Raw genomic sequence first — 17,575 nt, 5'->3', positions numbered from 1 at the left:
TCCTAAAAAAGGGCTGAAAAACTAGGCTTATACTCGAGTATATACAGTAAATAGCACAGAATGCTCTGATCTGAAAATTCTACGTTACAAAATTTACTTCAAAGTATTTATAATTAAAATAATGACTGAAAAGTTGTATCTATTTTTTTCAGCCTCTCTTTTCATTCCTCGGCTTCTAAACTTTCACATAGCTCTCTGCTTACAGTAAGATATGGTGCATGCCATTCTCAAAGGGCAATGCCATCATCCAGCACACCTTGTGACTCCAGTATGATCACAAGAATATCTGCCAGAAAACTTTGCAAGCCCCTTCCAGAATTAGTATCTAAGACTCTGTGCTTTTGTCGCGGACAACCCATAATCAGCAAGTGGTATGAAACTTTCCAAGATAGTTTATAAAGATCTTGCAGGCAACTTCCCCATTGTCATACATATGTAAAAAGACAAAACATAACACCTAAAACACAGTAATTTTAATGATGACAGTTCACACATTCAGTTGTGTTTTATCTTGTATCCTGGTATAATGGGGTGATAAGACATTGACAGCAGACAAACACAACTCAGATGTTTGAATCTTGATTGGAAAAAGTCTTGTTCAAGGTAAAATCTTCCTTTTTCAGAATTTTTAATTCTTGCTATGAATTTATGTTTTCACTCTCTCTTTCTCTGGTTTTCCTTTAGAAAGCACTTTAAAGTTTCCATGGCATAAACAGTCACCTGAGAATAAGCCCGATGGATGACTTTTTTTAACAGGATTTATAGGTTTGCACTGTTAATAATGATATATCGTGCTTTCATACACACACACCCTCACACCCCTTGAACACAATACCTTTTAGATGGCACCTCCCTACCATGGTCACTGGCAATGTTACCTAGGGGGGGAAGGGGGTTCTGGGAGTTGTAGTCCAAAACAATGGGTGGGTAGGGATGGATATTTGTTAAAGACTTTGCATCCAGTTGAGTTTAAATAACTTACCTTCCTGACTTTGTGATGATCATCTCAGTCCCCAGTTCATGGAATTTGTCCCAAAGCTCCTTAGTCTCCAAACTGCAGGAGATCTTGGCCATCTCTTCACTGGGGATGACAGGAGTGGTGGGGATGAGGGGTTCTGTGCACAGGGAAGAGGGGTTACTATTATTGCCGAAATCTCCATGTACGTCCAAACCAGGCAGTTCATTCAGCGCTTGAGTACAAGATGACTTCTCCACAAATTGCTCTGAAAGGAAGACAGAGAGAGAAAAGGATAATATTGAAAAAATAATCCCATAAAGAAACGAGTTATTGCATCAGAGAGAGAAAAGCAAGATCACCCAAAAGGCAATAAAGGAGGATTTCATCACAGAGCCAGAAGTGAAACTGACAATCACAAAAAAAAGTTCTGTCTCCCCCAGAAGTGAAATTGACGGACATGATATTGACAACTTCTTTATCACTGAAGATTGGGGGCACATCAGCACTGACCACTTAGGTTAGTTTGAAACTGGTCTTGAACAGTTTTGCTGTGCGGATGATTAGATTATCAACCCTGGAATCAGTTTGAGGTCTGGATGGTGATTACACACCCTGCAGAGGCCAACCTCAAACCTATTCTAGTATCTCCACAAGAGCCACAGAGGATGTAGGGATTTTTTTTCCAACTCCCTCCTCAGGAATCTACATGTGTGGATCAGTGGACTTGCATTCTGTAAAGCTAATTTTGCTGTGTGGCATGTGTATACTAGAGCACACTAGAGGCTTCATTTTGGATTTTCCTGTGACTTTGCTTGTGTCAGATTACTGGGCTTAAAGCCATGCAGTGCACTTTTTCAACTTGGATGGCCTAGCTGCTGTGTTTTGGAGTTGGCATGAAGCTACATTAAATGATCCGTGTAGATGGGCTTAAGACATTCCGAGGAGACTTGGGATATATCTACAGACAGTTAAATCAGGCCTGATCTGGGTGCTAAACACTGGATCAGGCCTAAAACGTATCTACACATGGACTCCCCCAGCCACTGCAGAAACATAGTTCGGCGCCGCTGGGTGGCCACCCTAAATCCTCCCCTTGCGCCTGTGTTGTGCCCATCTCCAGCCACAACATAGCACCTACCAATTCCCCACTGCTTGCTGTGACATCAGCCAGAGCAATGGGATGCTGAAGGAGTGGGGAGAGGAGCAAATCCTCTCTTCTCTCCCCTTTTCCTTCCCAGGACTGCTTATAGGTTATATGTATATTGTTTTGTATTGTCTTTTATATAATGTTGTGAGCTGCTTTGGATTCTGTTTAGGAAGAAAAGCAGGATATAAATAAATGATCATCGTCGTCGTCGTCATCATCATCATCATCATCATTATTGGATAGAAGTAAGTACCCTGTCACAGCTGGAGACCACCATAGTGTACTATGTATTTTTTGTTCATTTTATTTCAATTGTGTTGTCAGGCTTCGCCCCATGTGAGCTGCCTCAAGTCCCCGAGGGGAGATGGTGGCGGGATATAAAAATAAAGTTGTTATTATTATTATTATTATTATTATTATTATTATTATTATTATTATTATTGCTGCACAGCAGGCATGGGGGAAGGGGACTGTCATCCTGGGTCAGAGCCCAAGGAATGCAAAATGGCAATGGGGACAGTTACAACCAGTTCTATTTGGGAACTGACCCAACTGTCCCTACTGGCCCTAAGGGGGGAGCCCAAATTCTGAACCAGAATCCCCCCCCCTTTCAATAACAAGTGGAAAGGCCATGTTAAAGTAGCATTGCCTTATGTTGTTTCAGATCAGCCATGTGTGACATGGGGCTGATCCTAATCTATAGCAACCTAAGGGGCCTTGGATTATTGGGTACTTTCTCTCTCTCTTTTTCACTTTAACTGAATGAGCATTCACCCTTTGGAAATGAAGGCTGTCAAAAGATGGTCTTCGAGATTCAGGAAAGCCATGCTTCTAGCCCTAAATGAAGTATGAAAGTAAAGCAGAAACAAGCAAATCTAGCAAGCAGACATCTGCTTCCAAGCTACACAATCCCTTCCATATCAGGAAATTGAAAACAATCAAAATAAAAACAAAGAATTGCAGATGGAAATCTTTCTTCCCAAATATCATGTCCAGGAGATGGAGAAGGACAAATATTATGTCCAGGAGAAGGGCTCGAAGAAGAACTAGATACGAATATTACAATTCAGTATTTCCCCATATACTGAATGTCTTCCATTCTAGGACTCACTCTTGCCCCTAATCATCTCTAAAGATGTTTAGGTATTTTTTTCCTTTGTTTTGTTCTGTCCTATCCAACAGTTGGCAAACAGCCTGAAGGCACATACATACTTGCACATGCGCGCACACACACCTATCAAAGAGAAAACAGAGCACAGCCACCTCTTTTTTGAAATCCAGATCCCACAAGTTTAAGAGCAGATAGGCTTTTGGTTTGCTCATTCTTCTAATAGCTATTCACTGCCATTCCACCTGGCCAACAAAGGATTCCCATAAGCCACAGCAACACGTAGCTGAGCACAGCTAGTAATTTATAGAAATGTCAAGCCTACAATGTATTACAAAGATATACTATAATTTTGGCCACATTCTTACTGTGATAAATGATTGCTATATCACTTCAGGATATACAAAGGAATCCTGTTCATTAAAATAATGTAGATAGAAAACTAGTTTGCCGGAGTTCAGTGCTAGCGATGGCAGCTTTCTAAGTATTTATATTTATTGATTTTTAAATGTCAGGGAAAATCAGATGAGTTTTATGTTACAGTCCAAGAAAAGGTTTTAACATTTCACTGAGGTCCAACATTGCAGAGTATTGTCAGCTTCAAATATGTTTGATTTGGCAAGAACTTTGACAGGACAGGGCATTGAAAATTAAGAATTACAGGGGGAATATTGTGGGACATTTAAATGTATCTAGCATAGGAGAATAACATAGTGTATGGAAAAAAGGTGCAACATTTTTTGCCATCCCTTGGATTTCAAGGTGAAATTGAGGCTATCATTATATATATATATATATATATATATATATATATATATATATATATACACACACACACACACACACACACACACACACATACATATATACACACACACACACACACACACACACACTCTGTATTTCTTGACAGGACAGGGCATTGAAAATTAAGAATTACAGGGGGAATATTGTGGGACATTTAAATGTATCTAGCATAGGAGAATAACATAGTGTATGGAAAAAAGGTGCAACATTTTTTGCCATCCCTTGGATTTCAAGGTGAAATTGAGGCTATCATTATATATATATATATATATATATATATATATATATATATACACACACACACACACACACACACACACACACACACACATACATATATATACACACACACACACACTCTGTATTTCTTCAATTCGAAAACTCACTTTTTCCCTATACTGTATATATGTATAAAGGCCTCTAAAAATGGGGTGCATCTCAGAATCTCAAGTGTATCTTACGTATTTTGCGAATGGTGGTACTGAAATAAGGGTGTGTCTTAGAACATGTGCCTAACAACTGAAGAGTATGTACAAGGGAGTAATTCCTGTTATGTTTCATGGGACTGACTTTACTTCCAGATAGACGCTGCTGAAGAGAGCTGTTTAAGAATGTACTGAATTACATCTTTTTCTCAATGGTCAGAAACGACCTAACACTGTTTTAAGCACTTGGAGAAGGTCAAGATATAAATATTACAATTCAGAACTTCCCTGTATTTCTTCCATTCTAAGACTCACTTTTTCTCCTAAACATCTCTAGAGATAGAGTATGTCTTAGAATGGCAAGTGTAACTTATGTATTATTGGTGGTGGTGGTGGTTGTACTCAGAGTATGTCTTACAGTCAATGGTGTCTTACAATTGAAGAAATAGGGAGGCTTGCTGTTGTTGTGTACTTCAAGTCATTTTTCAGTTATGGTGACACTAAAGCCAGCCATATTGTGAGCTTTTCCTGGGAAAATGTGGGGGGTTGCCTTCACCTTCCTCTGAAGCTGAGAAAGTGCAACATGATCAAGGTCATCCAATGGGTTTCTATGGCGGACCGGGGTCCAGACAAAAACATAATGGGTTGTTGTATGTCTTTCGGGCTGTGTGGCCATGTTCCAGAAGTATTCTCTCCTGACATTTCGCCCACATCTATGGCGTCAGGAGATAATACTTCTGGAACATGGCCACACAGCCCGAAAGACATACAACAACCCTGTGATCCCGGCCATGAAAGCCTTCGACAACACAAAAACATAATGCCTAAAACCTGGTCTCCAGAGGAAGAAAAGCCAACTATAAAATCCAGTTAAAACTGATGGCTTCTATTCTTCCTGGTCCAAATGGAGTATTTCCACTGAAGATTGTTAGGGTTTTTTAAAAAGAGATTTACTTTTTACTTTGGTGCCCTTGTCTAGAAACAGGTTTTGCCTTAGGAGATTTCAGTGGGATCTTTATTATTTTTTTAAAATATTTTTATTGGTGCATTTCAACATAAAAATAAAATAAGACCAAAAAATTATTTATTTTTAGTGGGTGCGTGGGCCAGTAAATTGCCCTGGTTCTGTGTATTCTCACCACTGAAATGCACAATTCAGTCCCAGAACCTACAAAGTTCCTCCCATGCAGATTCCGCCATAACCAACCTACTGGCTGGAAGATTTTAGAGGGAAAATAATTTTGGAGGGATGGTGAGTTTTAAATGTAATTTTATTGTATTTTAAATGTATATCCACACCCCAATACTTTTTAATTTTTATTTGTTTTGTTTTACATTATTATTAGATTGTGTCCTTGTTAGCTGCCTTGAGGCCCCACAGTGAGAAAGGTGAGATATAAATAAAGTTGTTTACAACAACAACAACAACAACAACAACAACACTATGTAACATGATTTTTGTTCCTTGGTTATAAATGTCCTTTCCTAATTAGTTCTATCATAAAATCATGGGGAAACTTGATTAAACTGCAATAAATTTTGGTTTTGTGGAACATCCTGTAGCAGTTTTTCTGATAGATTTTCAGTGAATATCTCATAGAGTCTCAACCAATTCAACATAGTTTGTGGCAGCCACAAAAATGAAATTTCTAGAGTATAACAACTACTTTCAAAGTAAGGACTGCACAATTAAACAGGAATGACACTTTCAAACCAGGAACAGTTTTGATGTCTACCTTGAAGATGGTGCAAATGTGTACAAATTAATGGTGATTATGTTGAATGGTAGTTTTGTGTAGACTAGAGGATAGTTCAGGCTATGTGCTGTAGCAAGTTCTGCTGTTATATGTTCTTATGACACAGGAGGCAAAACTTTTTGACCCACCCCTATATAATTGGATCTCTGTATCCACAGATTGTATCCATAGTAACCTATGGATGTGAGAGCTGGACCATAAGGAAGGCTGAACAAAGGGAGATGGACGCTTTTGAACTCTGGTGCTGGAGGAAAATCCTGAGAGTGCCTTGGATCGCAAGAAGATCCAACCAGTCCATAGTCCAGGAAATAATGTCCGACTGCTCACTTGAGGTAAGGATATTAGAGGCAAAGATGAAGTACTTTGGGCACATCATGAGAAGACAGGAAAGCTTGGAGAAGGGAATGATGCTGGGGAAAATTGAAGGAGAAAAGAAGAGGGACCGAGGGCAAGATGGATAGATGGTATCCTTGAAGTGATTGGTTTGACCTTGAAGAAGTTGGGGGTGGGCTGGTCCATGAGGTCATGAAGAGTCGGAAGCACTGAACAAATAAACAACAACATCCACAGATTATCCTTATATTGTTGGACCTCCATGGATTCAAGGGCCCATGAGGCTGCTGTGATGCCCAATGCTAATGCATTTGACACTCCTGCTCTACAGCAACTGAAAATATCATTTCCATAGAAAAGGATAGCAAACGGGGATTATAACAGAAGGACATCAAATGCATCTCCTTCATTCGCGTTTTCTACATCAGCAAATCCTTCTATCCGTATTGCAGTAGAGTCTCTCTTATCCAACCTTCGCTTATCCAACATTCTGTATTATCCAACGCAGTCTGCCTTTTAGTAGTCAATGTTTTTGTAGTCAATGTTTTCAATAAACTGTGATGTTTTGGTGCTAAATTCGTAAATACAGTAATGACTACATAATGTGACCATATATTGAACCGCTTTTTCTGCAAATTTGTTGTAAAACATGATGTTTTGATGCTTAATTTATAAAATCATAATGTAATTTGATGTTTAATAAGCGTTTCCTTAATCCCTCCTTATTATCCAATGGATAAGCGAGACTCTACTGTACTTTACAACATGGTTGCCTGGGGCAGAATGTCTTTGGATGGCACCTCAATTGAATTTAATTGAACAGTCAACATTCTCCCATTGGAATGAATGTCACCTTCAGTTCCAGGAAGAGCTTTGGGCGGATTGAGGGTTTTACTTCTATCGAAATCTATGCATCTAACAATAAGGATTTTACTTTTAGAGAGAAAAAAGTACCTTCCTATCAGTTCAGAGCTATAGGTCCCGATTTTGTTGAAAAAAACCTTTCTAAAAAGCGCCAGAGGGTAATGATGATAACAAAAGTAATAATACAACTTTCTATTCAGGCAGGCTGTCAGAGAAGAAAGTTTTAAAGACCTAAGTAGGAATGCTGAATAGTGTTTTCTGTATTTAAATAGGTTTTTAATGGTTGGAGGAGGAGGAGAAAGAAGAAATAGAGGAGGACATTATCTTATGGATACATTATACATTAGTTGACATTTTCTTATGGATATTAGATGTCTATTGTATTACAAATGCATTGTGAATATATTGACTTATTTTAAATATATATATGTTAAAATACGGAAGTTGAGAAGGGAGAGGAGGAGGAGGAGGAGGAGGAGAAGGAGAAAGGGGTTTAAAATTCTTCACGGTATTGATGTGTTGTCGAAGGCTTTCAGGGTGGGAATCACTGATTTGTATGGCCATGTTCCAGAAGCATTCTTTCCTGACGTTTGGCCTGTTGGAAACTAGGCAAGTGGGGTTTATATATCTGTAGAATGTTCAGGGTGGGAGAAAGAACTCCTGTCTGTTAGACGCAAGTGTGAGTGTTGCAATGAAATCACCTTGATTAGCAATTGAAAAGCTACAATCAGGGCCAACTAACACCTCCCAACAAAGGATTCCCCCCAGGCCAGGCCTTGAAGCTACAAGGCTTTTCCATGCTAATCAAGGCGACTAATTGCAACATTCACACTCGCCTCCAACAGACAAGAGTTCTTTCTCCCACCATGGAGTTTCCACAGATATATAAACCCTGCTTGCCTAGTTTCCAATATACCTCACAACTTCTGAGGATGCCTGCCATAGATGTGGTCGAAACATCAGGAGAGAATGCTTCTGGAACAGGCAGCCTGGAAAACTCACAGCAACCCATTGTACACTGTATTGTTTTTAGTTTGAGGCAGGATCGCCATATAATTCAGATTATCACAGTGGATAATCTATATCATTTTCTTTAAACTGGATTATATGAGTCCACACTGCCATATAATCCGGTTCAAAGCAAATAACCTGGATTTTATACCGGCGGGTGTAGAAGGGGGCCTCAGTCTACAAAGAGAGAAAATGCGTGAGGAGGAGTGGTGGGGGAAAAAAGCAGAAGAGAAGAGGAGAAAAGGAAGAAAAGGAGGAGGAGGAGAGGAAGAAAAAGAAGAGGAAGAAGAGGAGGAGAAGTGGAGAAGGAGAAAGAAGAGACAGGCGAAGAAGAGGAGGAGGAGAGGAGACGGGAGGAGGAGAAAGAAGAAGATGCGAAGAAAAAGAGGAGAAGTAGAAGAAGAAAAAGAAGAGGAGGAGGATAAAGAAGAAGAGAAGGCAGGGGAGAAGGAGAAAGAAGAGGAAGAGGAAGGAGAAGAGGAAGAACAGGAGGCGGAGAAAAGGAAGAGGAAAAATGAAAGAAAGAGACATCCATTCGAGGGAGGAAGCGGACGGGGAGAAGGAGGAATAAGAAGATTAGAAAAAGAGGAGGAGGAGAAGTGAAAGAGGAAGGCGACGAGAAGAAAAAGAAGAGGAGAAGATGTGGAAGAGGAGGAGGAGGAGAAAGAAGAAGAGGAGGCGGAGGAGAAGGGGAGAAGGAGAAAGAAGAGGAAGGAGAAGAGGAAGAAGAGGAGAAGAAGGAGGAAAAGGAAGAGGAAAAATAAAAGAAAGAGCCATCCATTGAGGGAGGAGGCGGAGGAGACGGGGAGAAGGAGGAGGAAGAAGATGCGAATCAAAGGAGAAGTAGAAGAAAAAGAGGAGGATAAAGAAGAAGAGAAGGCAGGAGAGAAGGAAAAAGAAGAGGAAGAGGAAGGAGAAGAGGAAGAAGAGGAGGCGGAGAAGAGGAAAAGGAAGCGGAAAAATGAAAGAAAGAGACATCCATTCGAGGGAGGAGGAGGAGGAGGAGGAGGAGGAGGAAGAGTGGAGAAGGAGAAAGAGGATGAAGAGAAGTAAAAAAGAGAAGTGAAAGAGGAAGAAGAGGAGGAGGAGGAGAATGGGAGAAGGAGAAAGAGGATGAAGAGAAGTAAAAAAGAGAAGTGAAACAGGAAGAAGAGGAGGAGGAGAAGTGGAGAAGGAGAAAGAGGATGAAGAGAAGTAAAAAAGAGAAGTGGAAGAGGAGGAGGAGGAGAATGGGAGAAGGAGAAAGAGGATGAAGAGAAGTAAAAAAGAGAAGTGAAACAGGAAGAAGAGGAGGAGGAGAAGTGGAGAAGGAGAAAGAGGATGAAGAGAAGTAAAAAAGAGAAGTGGAAGAGGAGGAGGAGGAGAATGGGAGAAGGAGAAAGAGGATGAAGAGAAGTAAAAAAGAGAAGTGAAACAGGAAGAAGAGGAGAAGGAGAAAGAGGATGAAGAGAAGAAAAAAAAAGAGAAGTGAAAGAGGAAAAAGAGGAGGAGGAGGAGGAGAAAGAGGATGAAGAGAAGTAAAAAAAGAGAAGTGAAAGAGGAAGAAGAGGAGGAGGAGAAGAAAGAGGATAAAGAGAAGTAAAAAAGAGAAGCGAAAGAGGAGGAAAAATGAAAGAGTCACCCAGAAGCAACTTGTAGCTTCTCAAATCGCTCCTGACGCGGGGAAAAAATCAATTTGAGGGAGAAAAGAATGAAAGTAAGAAAGAAAAGAGACATCCATAGACAGTCCCTCCTTCTCTCTGCCTTCTGTTCAATTTGCAGCAGGATCTAAACCTAAATGTCATTGAGTTCAACGGGAACGGGAGCGAAAAGCATGGGTTTCTTCCCAGCTCGGGTTCAATCCATTCAGATCTGCTAAGCCCTCCGTGGGTTTAGCAGATCTGAAACGACCTCGCGTTGCTTTTCCGACTCTGTTTATTTCCAACCCGAGGAAGAAAGGGAAGAGAGGTCAAGCCTTTCCTCGGAGCCCATCCCTGGGAACAGAAAGTGAGAGGGCTTTTCAAACCCTCTCTCCACAATCGGGGTGAATGCTGTTTTTGCACGCGTTGGTGCAAAACAACAACAAAAAACTTAGTTTAAAAAAGACATTTGGAAGGTGGAAAGCGTTTGATCCTCCAACCCCCTGGCCTCAGACTTTTGTGTGTGCTCATATAAATATTGTGTCAAATCCATGTTCAAATGAATCGTAAAGTTTTTGAGGCTTCAAAAACTCTCTATCTCTTATTCGCCGAGCAAAGAAAGAATGGCATTACTCACTGTTTTTATTACTGGTTTGAAAGGAGAGAGAAGCGTTGAGGAATTTCTAATAAATGGTCGCTGCTTTTTTTTTAAAAAAAAACCAGTCATAAAGCAAACCGAAGGAACCCGTTCTGATATGGCTCAGGCCCCTTCCAAGTAGCTGTATAAAATCCCACACTATCTGCTTTGAACTGAGTTATATGGCAGTGTAGATTCAAATAATCCAGTTCAGATATTGTGGATTATTTGCCTTGATATTCTGGGTTATATGGCTGTGTGAAAGGGTCAAAAAAGCCTCTGAAATAGCCTGAAGTTCCAAGTCACAGAAAAAGAGAATTTTCATATAGAGTTGTCAATTTCCTTGATTTTGATATCAAATCCTACAAACGTGTTTCCCCACAAAGGCTTTTAACAACACATGCGATTTATGCACTTTTGTTTTCTCCCGGGAAAACAAACGTTTTTGCAGTTTAGTGCACCTTTTCCATGTTTTTACAATACAACCAATTAGGAAATGATATTTTTAACCCAGGAAAATCGTGTTACGTTGTGTACGTTACTTCTATTTTCCGAAATGAATATTTGCGTGCAAGGATTTCACTTAATTCTGAATAAACATGGAAAAGGTGCACTAAACTGTAGAAACTTTTGTTTTCCCGGGAGATCCTGCAGCACAAATGCTCTAGTTTTTCAATGAATATTTCATAGAGCTATCTCAACCGATTCAACAGAGTTTGTGGCAGTCACAAAATAACACTTTCAAATCAGGAACAGAAAAAGTTTCGCATTTTGTTACATAGTGGAACTTGGGTTGCTGTGAGGTTGCCGGGCTGTAGGACCATGTTCCAGAAGCATTCTCTTCTGACGTTTATCCCGCATCTATGGCAGGCATCCTCTGAGGTTATGAGGTCTGTTGGAAACTAGGCAAGTGAGGTTTATATATCTGTGCAACGTCCAGGTGGGAGAAATAACTTTTGTCTACCTGAGGCAAGTGTGAATGTTGCAGCTGGCCAGCTTAATTATCATTGAAAAGCTAATGCTGTATGGCCATCTGTTGGGGGTGCTTTGAATGAGATTTTCCTGCTTCTTGCAGGAGGTTGGACTGGATGGCCCGCGAGGTCTCTTCCAACTCTACGATTCTATGATTCTATGCAGCTTTTGAATCCTAGCTGCTTTCTACCTGGGGGAATCCTTTGTTGGGAGGTGTTAGGTGGTGTTAGGAAGATTTATATATCTGTGGAAAGTCCACAGTAGGAGAAAGAACTCTTGTTTGTTTGAGGAAAGTGTGAATGTCGCAATTAATCACCTTGATTAACATTTGGACAACTTCAACAGAAATGAGAAAACCATGAAAATGAATAAAAATCTGGCTACCAGTGTTTTAAAACTCTAAAATCAGGAGAGTAAATAAAGAACAACACTTTGAAAACAAGCGAATTCCAGATGGGAAACAATCAGGGCCAGCTAACACCTCCCAACAAAGGATTCCCCCAGGAAGGAAGCATCCAAGCTTTGACGCTCCGATGCTTTTCAATGCTAATCAAGGTGGCCAGTTGCAACATTCACACTTGCTTCCAACAGACAAGAGTTCTTTCTCCCACCCTGGACTTTGCACAGATATATAAACTCACAGCAACCCAGGAAATAACACTTTCAAACCAGGAACAGAAAAAAAAAACCCACATTTTGTTACATAGTGTTATTTGAAGAGCAGTGGAACTTGTCTCCAAGTCAAAATGTAATAGTGGTATTGAATCTAAGATTGGAGTTTTTCTCACAGGAATAGTAATACACTTCTGGAACGGAAAATATATTTGGGGAGGGGGTGTCAATGAGATTGATTTCCAAACAGAAACTGGCTATAGATTTCACTAACATCTTTGAAAGGAAATTTTTAAAAAATATCACTGAGCTCTGCAGAAAGCAAAGACGGTGTTGGTCGAGATCACCGAGGCTGGATCATACACTGGATCATACACATAATCCAGTTCAAATCAGATAATCTGGATTTTATATACAGTGTAGATGGGACTTCAGCAAACTTTGTCTTTCTCCCTTTTGTGAACTTCTTTTCAGCAACAGGCTGGATCTAGGCTGCCATACAATGCAGTTAGAATTGCATTCTAAGGTCAGCGTGGACTTATATAATGCAATTTAATGCGGTTCAAACTGCATGATAGGAGTCTACATTATGCAACAGTGTAGGTCCAGACACATCCTAAATGCGTTTACTTGGAAGTAAGTCGCCACCCCAAATGTTAGAGCCCCAAATGTTAGAGCTCCCCTATGAGCTCCAATTTTTGAGATACAGAACCTTTGCTATCTACCAGTCACCATCTGCTTGCCCATAGAAAACTATGATAAGCATATTTAAGAAACTAGAGCTGACAATTTCCAATGCAATTTTCAAATAACTTCAGGAACAGGGCTAAAAATACAAGACACTTTTTGTTGTTGTTGTTGTTGGGTTGTGTTTTGATTTTGCCCCCGAAGGATTCTAACTTCGGGATCAAAAGTTTTAAATAGTAGTTAAAAACTGTTTTAGATACTGCAAAATAATATAAAACCACTGCCTCTTAAACTGTGGGTCCCAATCCCAAATGGGGTCCCTTTAACTCAATGTTGGCGTCAGGAAATATTTGACAACAGTAAAAGCTTTCTGTGTTGTCGAAGGCTTTCATGGCCGGAATCACTGAGTTGCTGTGCATTTTCCGGCTGTATGGAGATGTTCCAGAAGCATTCTCTCCTGACGTTTTGCCCACATCTATGACAGACATCCTCAGAGGTTGAGAGGTCTGTTGGAAACTAGACAAGTAAAGCTTACATGTCTGTGGGCTGTTCAGGGTGGGAGAAAGAACTGTTGTCCGCCTGAGGTAGGTGTGAATGTTGCAATTGGCCATCTTGATTAGCATTGAATAGCTTTTCAGCTTCAAGGTCTGGCTGCTTACTGCCTAGAGGAATCCTTTATTTGGAGGTGTTAGCTGGCCCTGATTGTTTCATGTCTGGAATTCCCGTTTTCTGAATGTTGTTCTTTATTTACTGTTTCGATTTTAGAATTTTAAAATACTAGTAGCCAGATTTTGTTCATTTTCATAGTTTCCTCCTTTCTGATGCTTGTTGATTGCAATTGCTTCTCTGTGTTTTCTGACAGGATAGTTGTTAGAGTGGTCCAGCATGAACATGGAGGAAACCACAAAAATGAATAAAATCTGGCTACCAGTATTTAAAAAAACCTCCAAAATCAGGACAGTAAATAAAGAACACCACTGAGAAAAAAAGAGGAATTTCAGACATTCAGTAAATAAAGAACAAAATTCAGAAAACGGGAATTCCAGAAATAATCAGGGCCAGCTAACACATCCCAACCAAAGATTCCCCTAGGCAGTAAGCAGCCAGACCCTGAAGCTGAAAGGCTAGTCAATGCTAATCAAGGTGATTAATTGCAACATTCACACTTTCCTCAAACAAACAAGATTTCTTTCTCCCATCCTGAACCTTCCACAGATATATAAACCCCACTTGCCTAGTTTCCAATATACCTCACAACCTCTGAGAATGCTTACCATAGATGTAGGTGAAACGTCAGGAGAGAATGCTTCAGGAACATGGCTATATTTAGCCCGGAAAGCTCACAGCAACCCAGTCAAAGCTTTCCCTTTACAAAAACAGTGTTTGCAATGGATTCTGCAGAAAACAACAAAAAGGAAAATCCGCCTTGCAAATGCTCAATGGCTATGAGTAAATGTTTGATTTGTGTACCTATTTTATTTACCTATATACCTGGGGTCATGTAAAAAATTCTCAGGGTGGAACGGGGTTGGAAAAAGTTGGAAGAAGCCCTGCTATAATAGTAATAATAGCAATAAATTTTATTGATTAGGCCAGGCATAGGTAAAATATGGCCCTCCAGGCGTTTTGGACTACAACTCCCACAATTCCTAACAGCCTACCGGCTGTTAGGAATTGTGGGAGTTGTAGTCCAAAACGCCTGGAGGGCCACAGTTTGCCCATGCCTGCCTTAGGCCATAGAACAACACCAGACCAAACAACAAGGCTTGATAGGACTTGATTACACTCTGCGTTATGCTTACAAACTTTATAGCAGGGACATAGGAGTGTAATAAAGTCCTATCAAGCCTTGTTGTTTGGTTTGGTGTTGTGTTATGGCCTAAGGTAGGCATATGTACCTGGGAAGAGTGGAAAGCCTGGGCGCTGCTTTAGAGAAGCCGTAGATTGTAAGGAAATACCGTACAGACAGAAACACCCGATTTATACACAATTCATAGTTACAAACGGGGGTGAGGCAACAGGAAGTGGGAGAAATCTATTCTTTGGAAGGGAAATTCACTCCTGAAAGAGTTATCACGGGAAAAGGTGTTCCGATTGAAGCTTTCTTACCAATCTTTTCTTCCACAACAAGACAGATTTTTCAAAATCCAATAATCACAGAGGCGGAATTTTCTCAACTTGGCACAGACAGCATAATAAACACCAAATCCAAAGCTAAATGGATATATATTTAATGGAGTTACACTTTAAACATGTATAGTAGAGTCTCACTTATCCAACACTCGCTTATCCAGCGTTCTGGATTATCCAACGCATTTTTGTAGTCAATGTTTTCAATACATCATGATATTTTGGTGCTAAATTTGTAAATACAGTAATTATTACATAGCATTACTGTGTATTGAACTACCTTTTCTGTCAAATTTGTTGTCTAACATGATGTTTTGGTGCTTAATTTGTAAAATCATAACCTAATTTGATGTTTGATCGGCTTTTCCTTAATCCCTCCTTAATATCCAAGATATTCGCTTATCCAACGTTTAGCTTGGATAAGTGAGACTCTACTGTATATTTAATGGAGTTACACTTTAAACATGTACCTGTTCCGACTGGCAAACAAAATTTGGTTTAAGAATAAAAGGTAAAGGTTTCCCCTGACGTTAAGTCCAGTCATGTCTGACTCTGGGGGTTGGTGCTCATCTCCATTTCTAAGCCGAAGAGCCGGCGTTGTCCGTAGACACCTCCAAGGTCATGTGGCCACTGGCATGACTGCATGGAGCGCCGTTACCTTCCCGCCGGAGCGGTACCTATTGATCTACTCACATTGGCATGTTTTCGAACTGCTAGGTTGGCAGGAGCTGGAGCTAACAGCAGCCGCTCCCGGGGTTTGAACCTATAGAATCATAGAATCATAGAATAGTAGAGTTGGAAGAGACCTCATGGGCCATCCAGTCCAACACCCCCCCCCCCCCCCCCCCGCTAAGAAGCAGGAAATCGCATTCAAAGCACCCCGACAGATGGCCATTTCGGTCTCCAGCTCAGTGCTTTAACGCACTTCACCACCAGGGTTCCTTCGGTTTAAGAATAGACCTATAGAATTGATCTTGTTGGCAACTTGGGGACTGCCTGGACTGATCTCAGCCACACCAGTGTGTGCTTTCAAGAAGAAAGAAGCCCCCGAAACAAGCACTATTGCCTAACCCAGCCGTGGTGGCCCAGTGGGTTAAACCCTTATGCCGGTTAGATTGCTGAACTAAAAGTTAGGTTGCGGCCCCGAAGGTTTGCGGGTTCGAATCCCGCCAGAGTTCACTTCAAAATACACGGCCAATTCTCTCACATCAGAGTCGCTTCTGACAGGATAAAAAGCATCCTAAAGGAAGCCCTGCTTTTTTCCTCACTCACTCACTCACTCACCCAGCGGCTTGAGGGTGTCGTCCTGGGCGGGCTCCTTCTCCTTGGGGCCCCCGCGGGACATCAGCGCCGCGATGGAGAAGGCGTTGGCCCGCGAGGAGAGCTGCGGCTTCGGGGAGGCCGCCGTGTACTCCATGCCTCCGTCCGAAAAGCAGCGGCAATCCCGTGCTTTATGGCCCGGAAGGCGAGGGAAGCGAGGCTCGAAGGGACGGACGCGGTCCCGAAGGAAACTGGGATCACTCCGCGCCCATCTTTTCGCTGCGAGTGCAGAGCTCCTTCGCAATGCGGCCGGCCCCCCGCGCGCCGCCGCCTTAACCCGCGGGAGGCCCGGGGTCTGGCCAATCGGCGGCTGCCACGTCACTCTGTCCGGATCCCTCGAGGGAGGGAGGGAGTGAGGGCAAGGGCGCGCGACTCTCACTTCTCTCCAGGGAAAGGAGTTGAAGGCACACAGCAAGAAATACCTGTGTTGAAAATCCACCGCTTAATATGCGCCTCGTTTGGATACATAGGCCTTTGGACCTGGCTTTTGCAGTCCAGGAAACTTTATGCCGCCTGAGATCGAGCCTGTCTGGGTTCTTTCGCAAGCCACCAATGGCTTCTCGAGGTTTTCCTTCCTTTGGGTTGCTGTGTTTCCCGGGCTGTATCCAGAAGTGTTCTCTCCTGACGGTCCGCCGACATCTATGGCAGGCATTCTCAGAGGTTTTGAGGTCTTTTGGAAACTAGTCCGGGGTGGAAGAAAGAACTCTTGTCTGGTGGAGGCAAGTGTGAATGTTGCAATTAATCACCTTGATTAGCATTAAAGGAGCCTCCAGTAGCGCAGCGGATTAAACCGCTGAGCTGCTGAGCCTGCTGACTGAAAGGTTGGCGGTTCGAATCCAGGGAGTGGGGTGAACTCCCGCTTTTAGCTCCAGCTTCTGCCAACCTAGCAGTTCGAACAAATGCAAATGTGAGTAGATCAATAGGTACCGCTCTGGAAAATAACGGCGCTTCATGCAGTCATGCCCCACATGATGCCGTAGAAATGGAGATGGGCACCAACCCCCAGAGTCGGGCACACTAGACTTAGTGCCTTCAAAGTCTGGCTAATTCCTGCCTAGGAGATCCTTTGTTGGGAGGTGTTCACTGGCCCTGATTGTTTCCTATCTGGAATTCCTCTATTTTCAGAGTTTGTTTACTTTATTTACTGTTCTGATTTTAGAGTTTTTTTTAATACTGGTAGCCAAATTT

General features: G+C 41.6%; 1 protein-coding gene across 2 annotated transcripts in view; it reads right to left on the bottom strand.

Annotated features, from left to right (window-relative positions):
• Positions 1-16,644, bottom strand: part of tbx20 (T-box transcription factor 20) — a 66,922-nt gene extending 50,278 nt beyond the window's left edge. For both annotated transcript variants that reach the window (XM_003222303.3, XM_062958192.1), the window contains exons 1-2: positions 16,352-16,644; positions 983-1,223 (exon numbers count right to left, since the gene is read on the bottom strand). In XM_003222303.3, coding sequence (XP_003222351.2) covers positions 983-1,223; positions 16,352-16,484 — 374 coding nt within the window. In that variant the 5' untranslated portion in view covers positions 16,485-16,644. The remainder of the gene's footprint in view (positions 1-982; positions 1,224-16,351) is intronic.
• Positions 16,645-17,575: the final 931 nt, after the last annotated feature.

Source organism: Anolis carolinensis, chromosome 6, assembly GCF_035594765.1.
Source record: "Anolis carolinensis isolate JA03-04 chromosome 6, rAnoCar3.1.pri, whole genome shotgun sequence".
NCBI classification, from domain to species: Eukaryota; Metazoa; Chordata; class Lepidosauria; order Squamata; family Dactyloidae; genus Anolis; species Anolis carolinensis.
The sequence above is the reverse complement of the archived record's forward strand: the minus strand, read 5'-3'. Positions and strand labels throughout refer to the sequence as shown.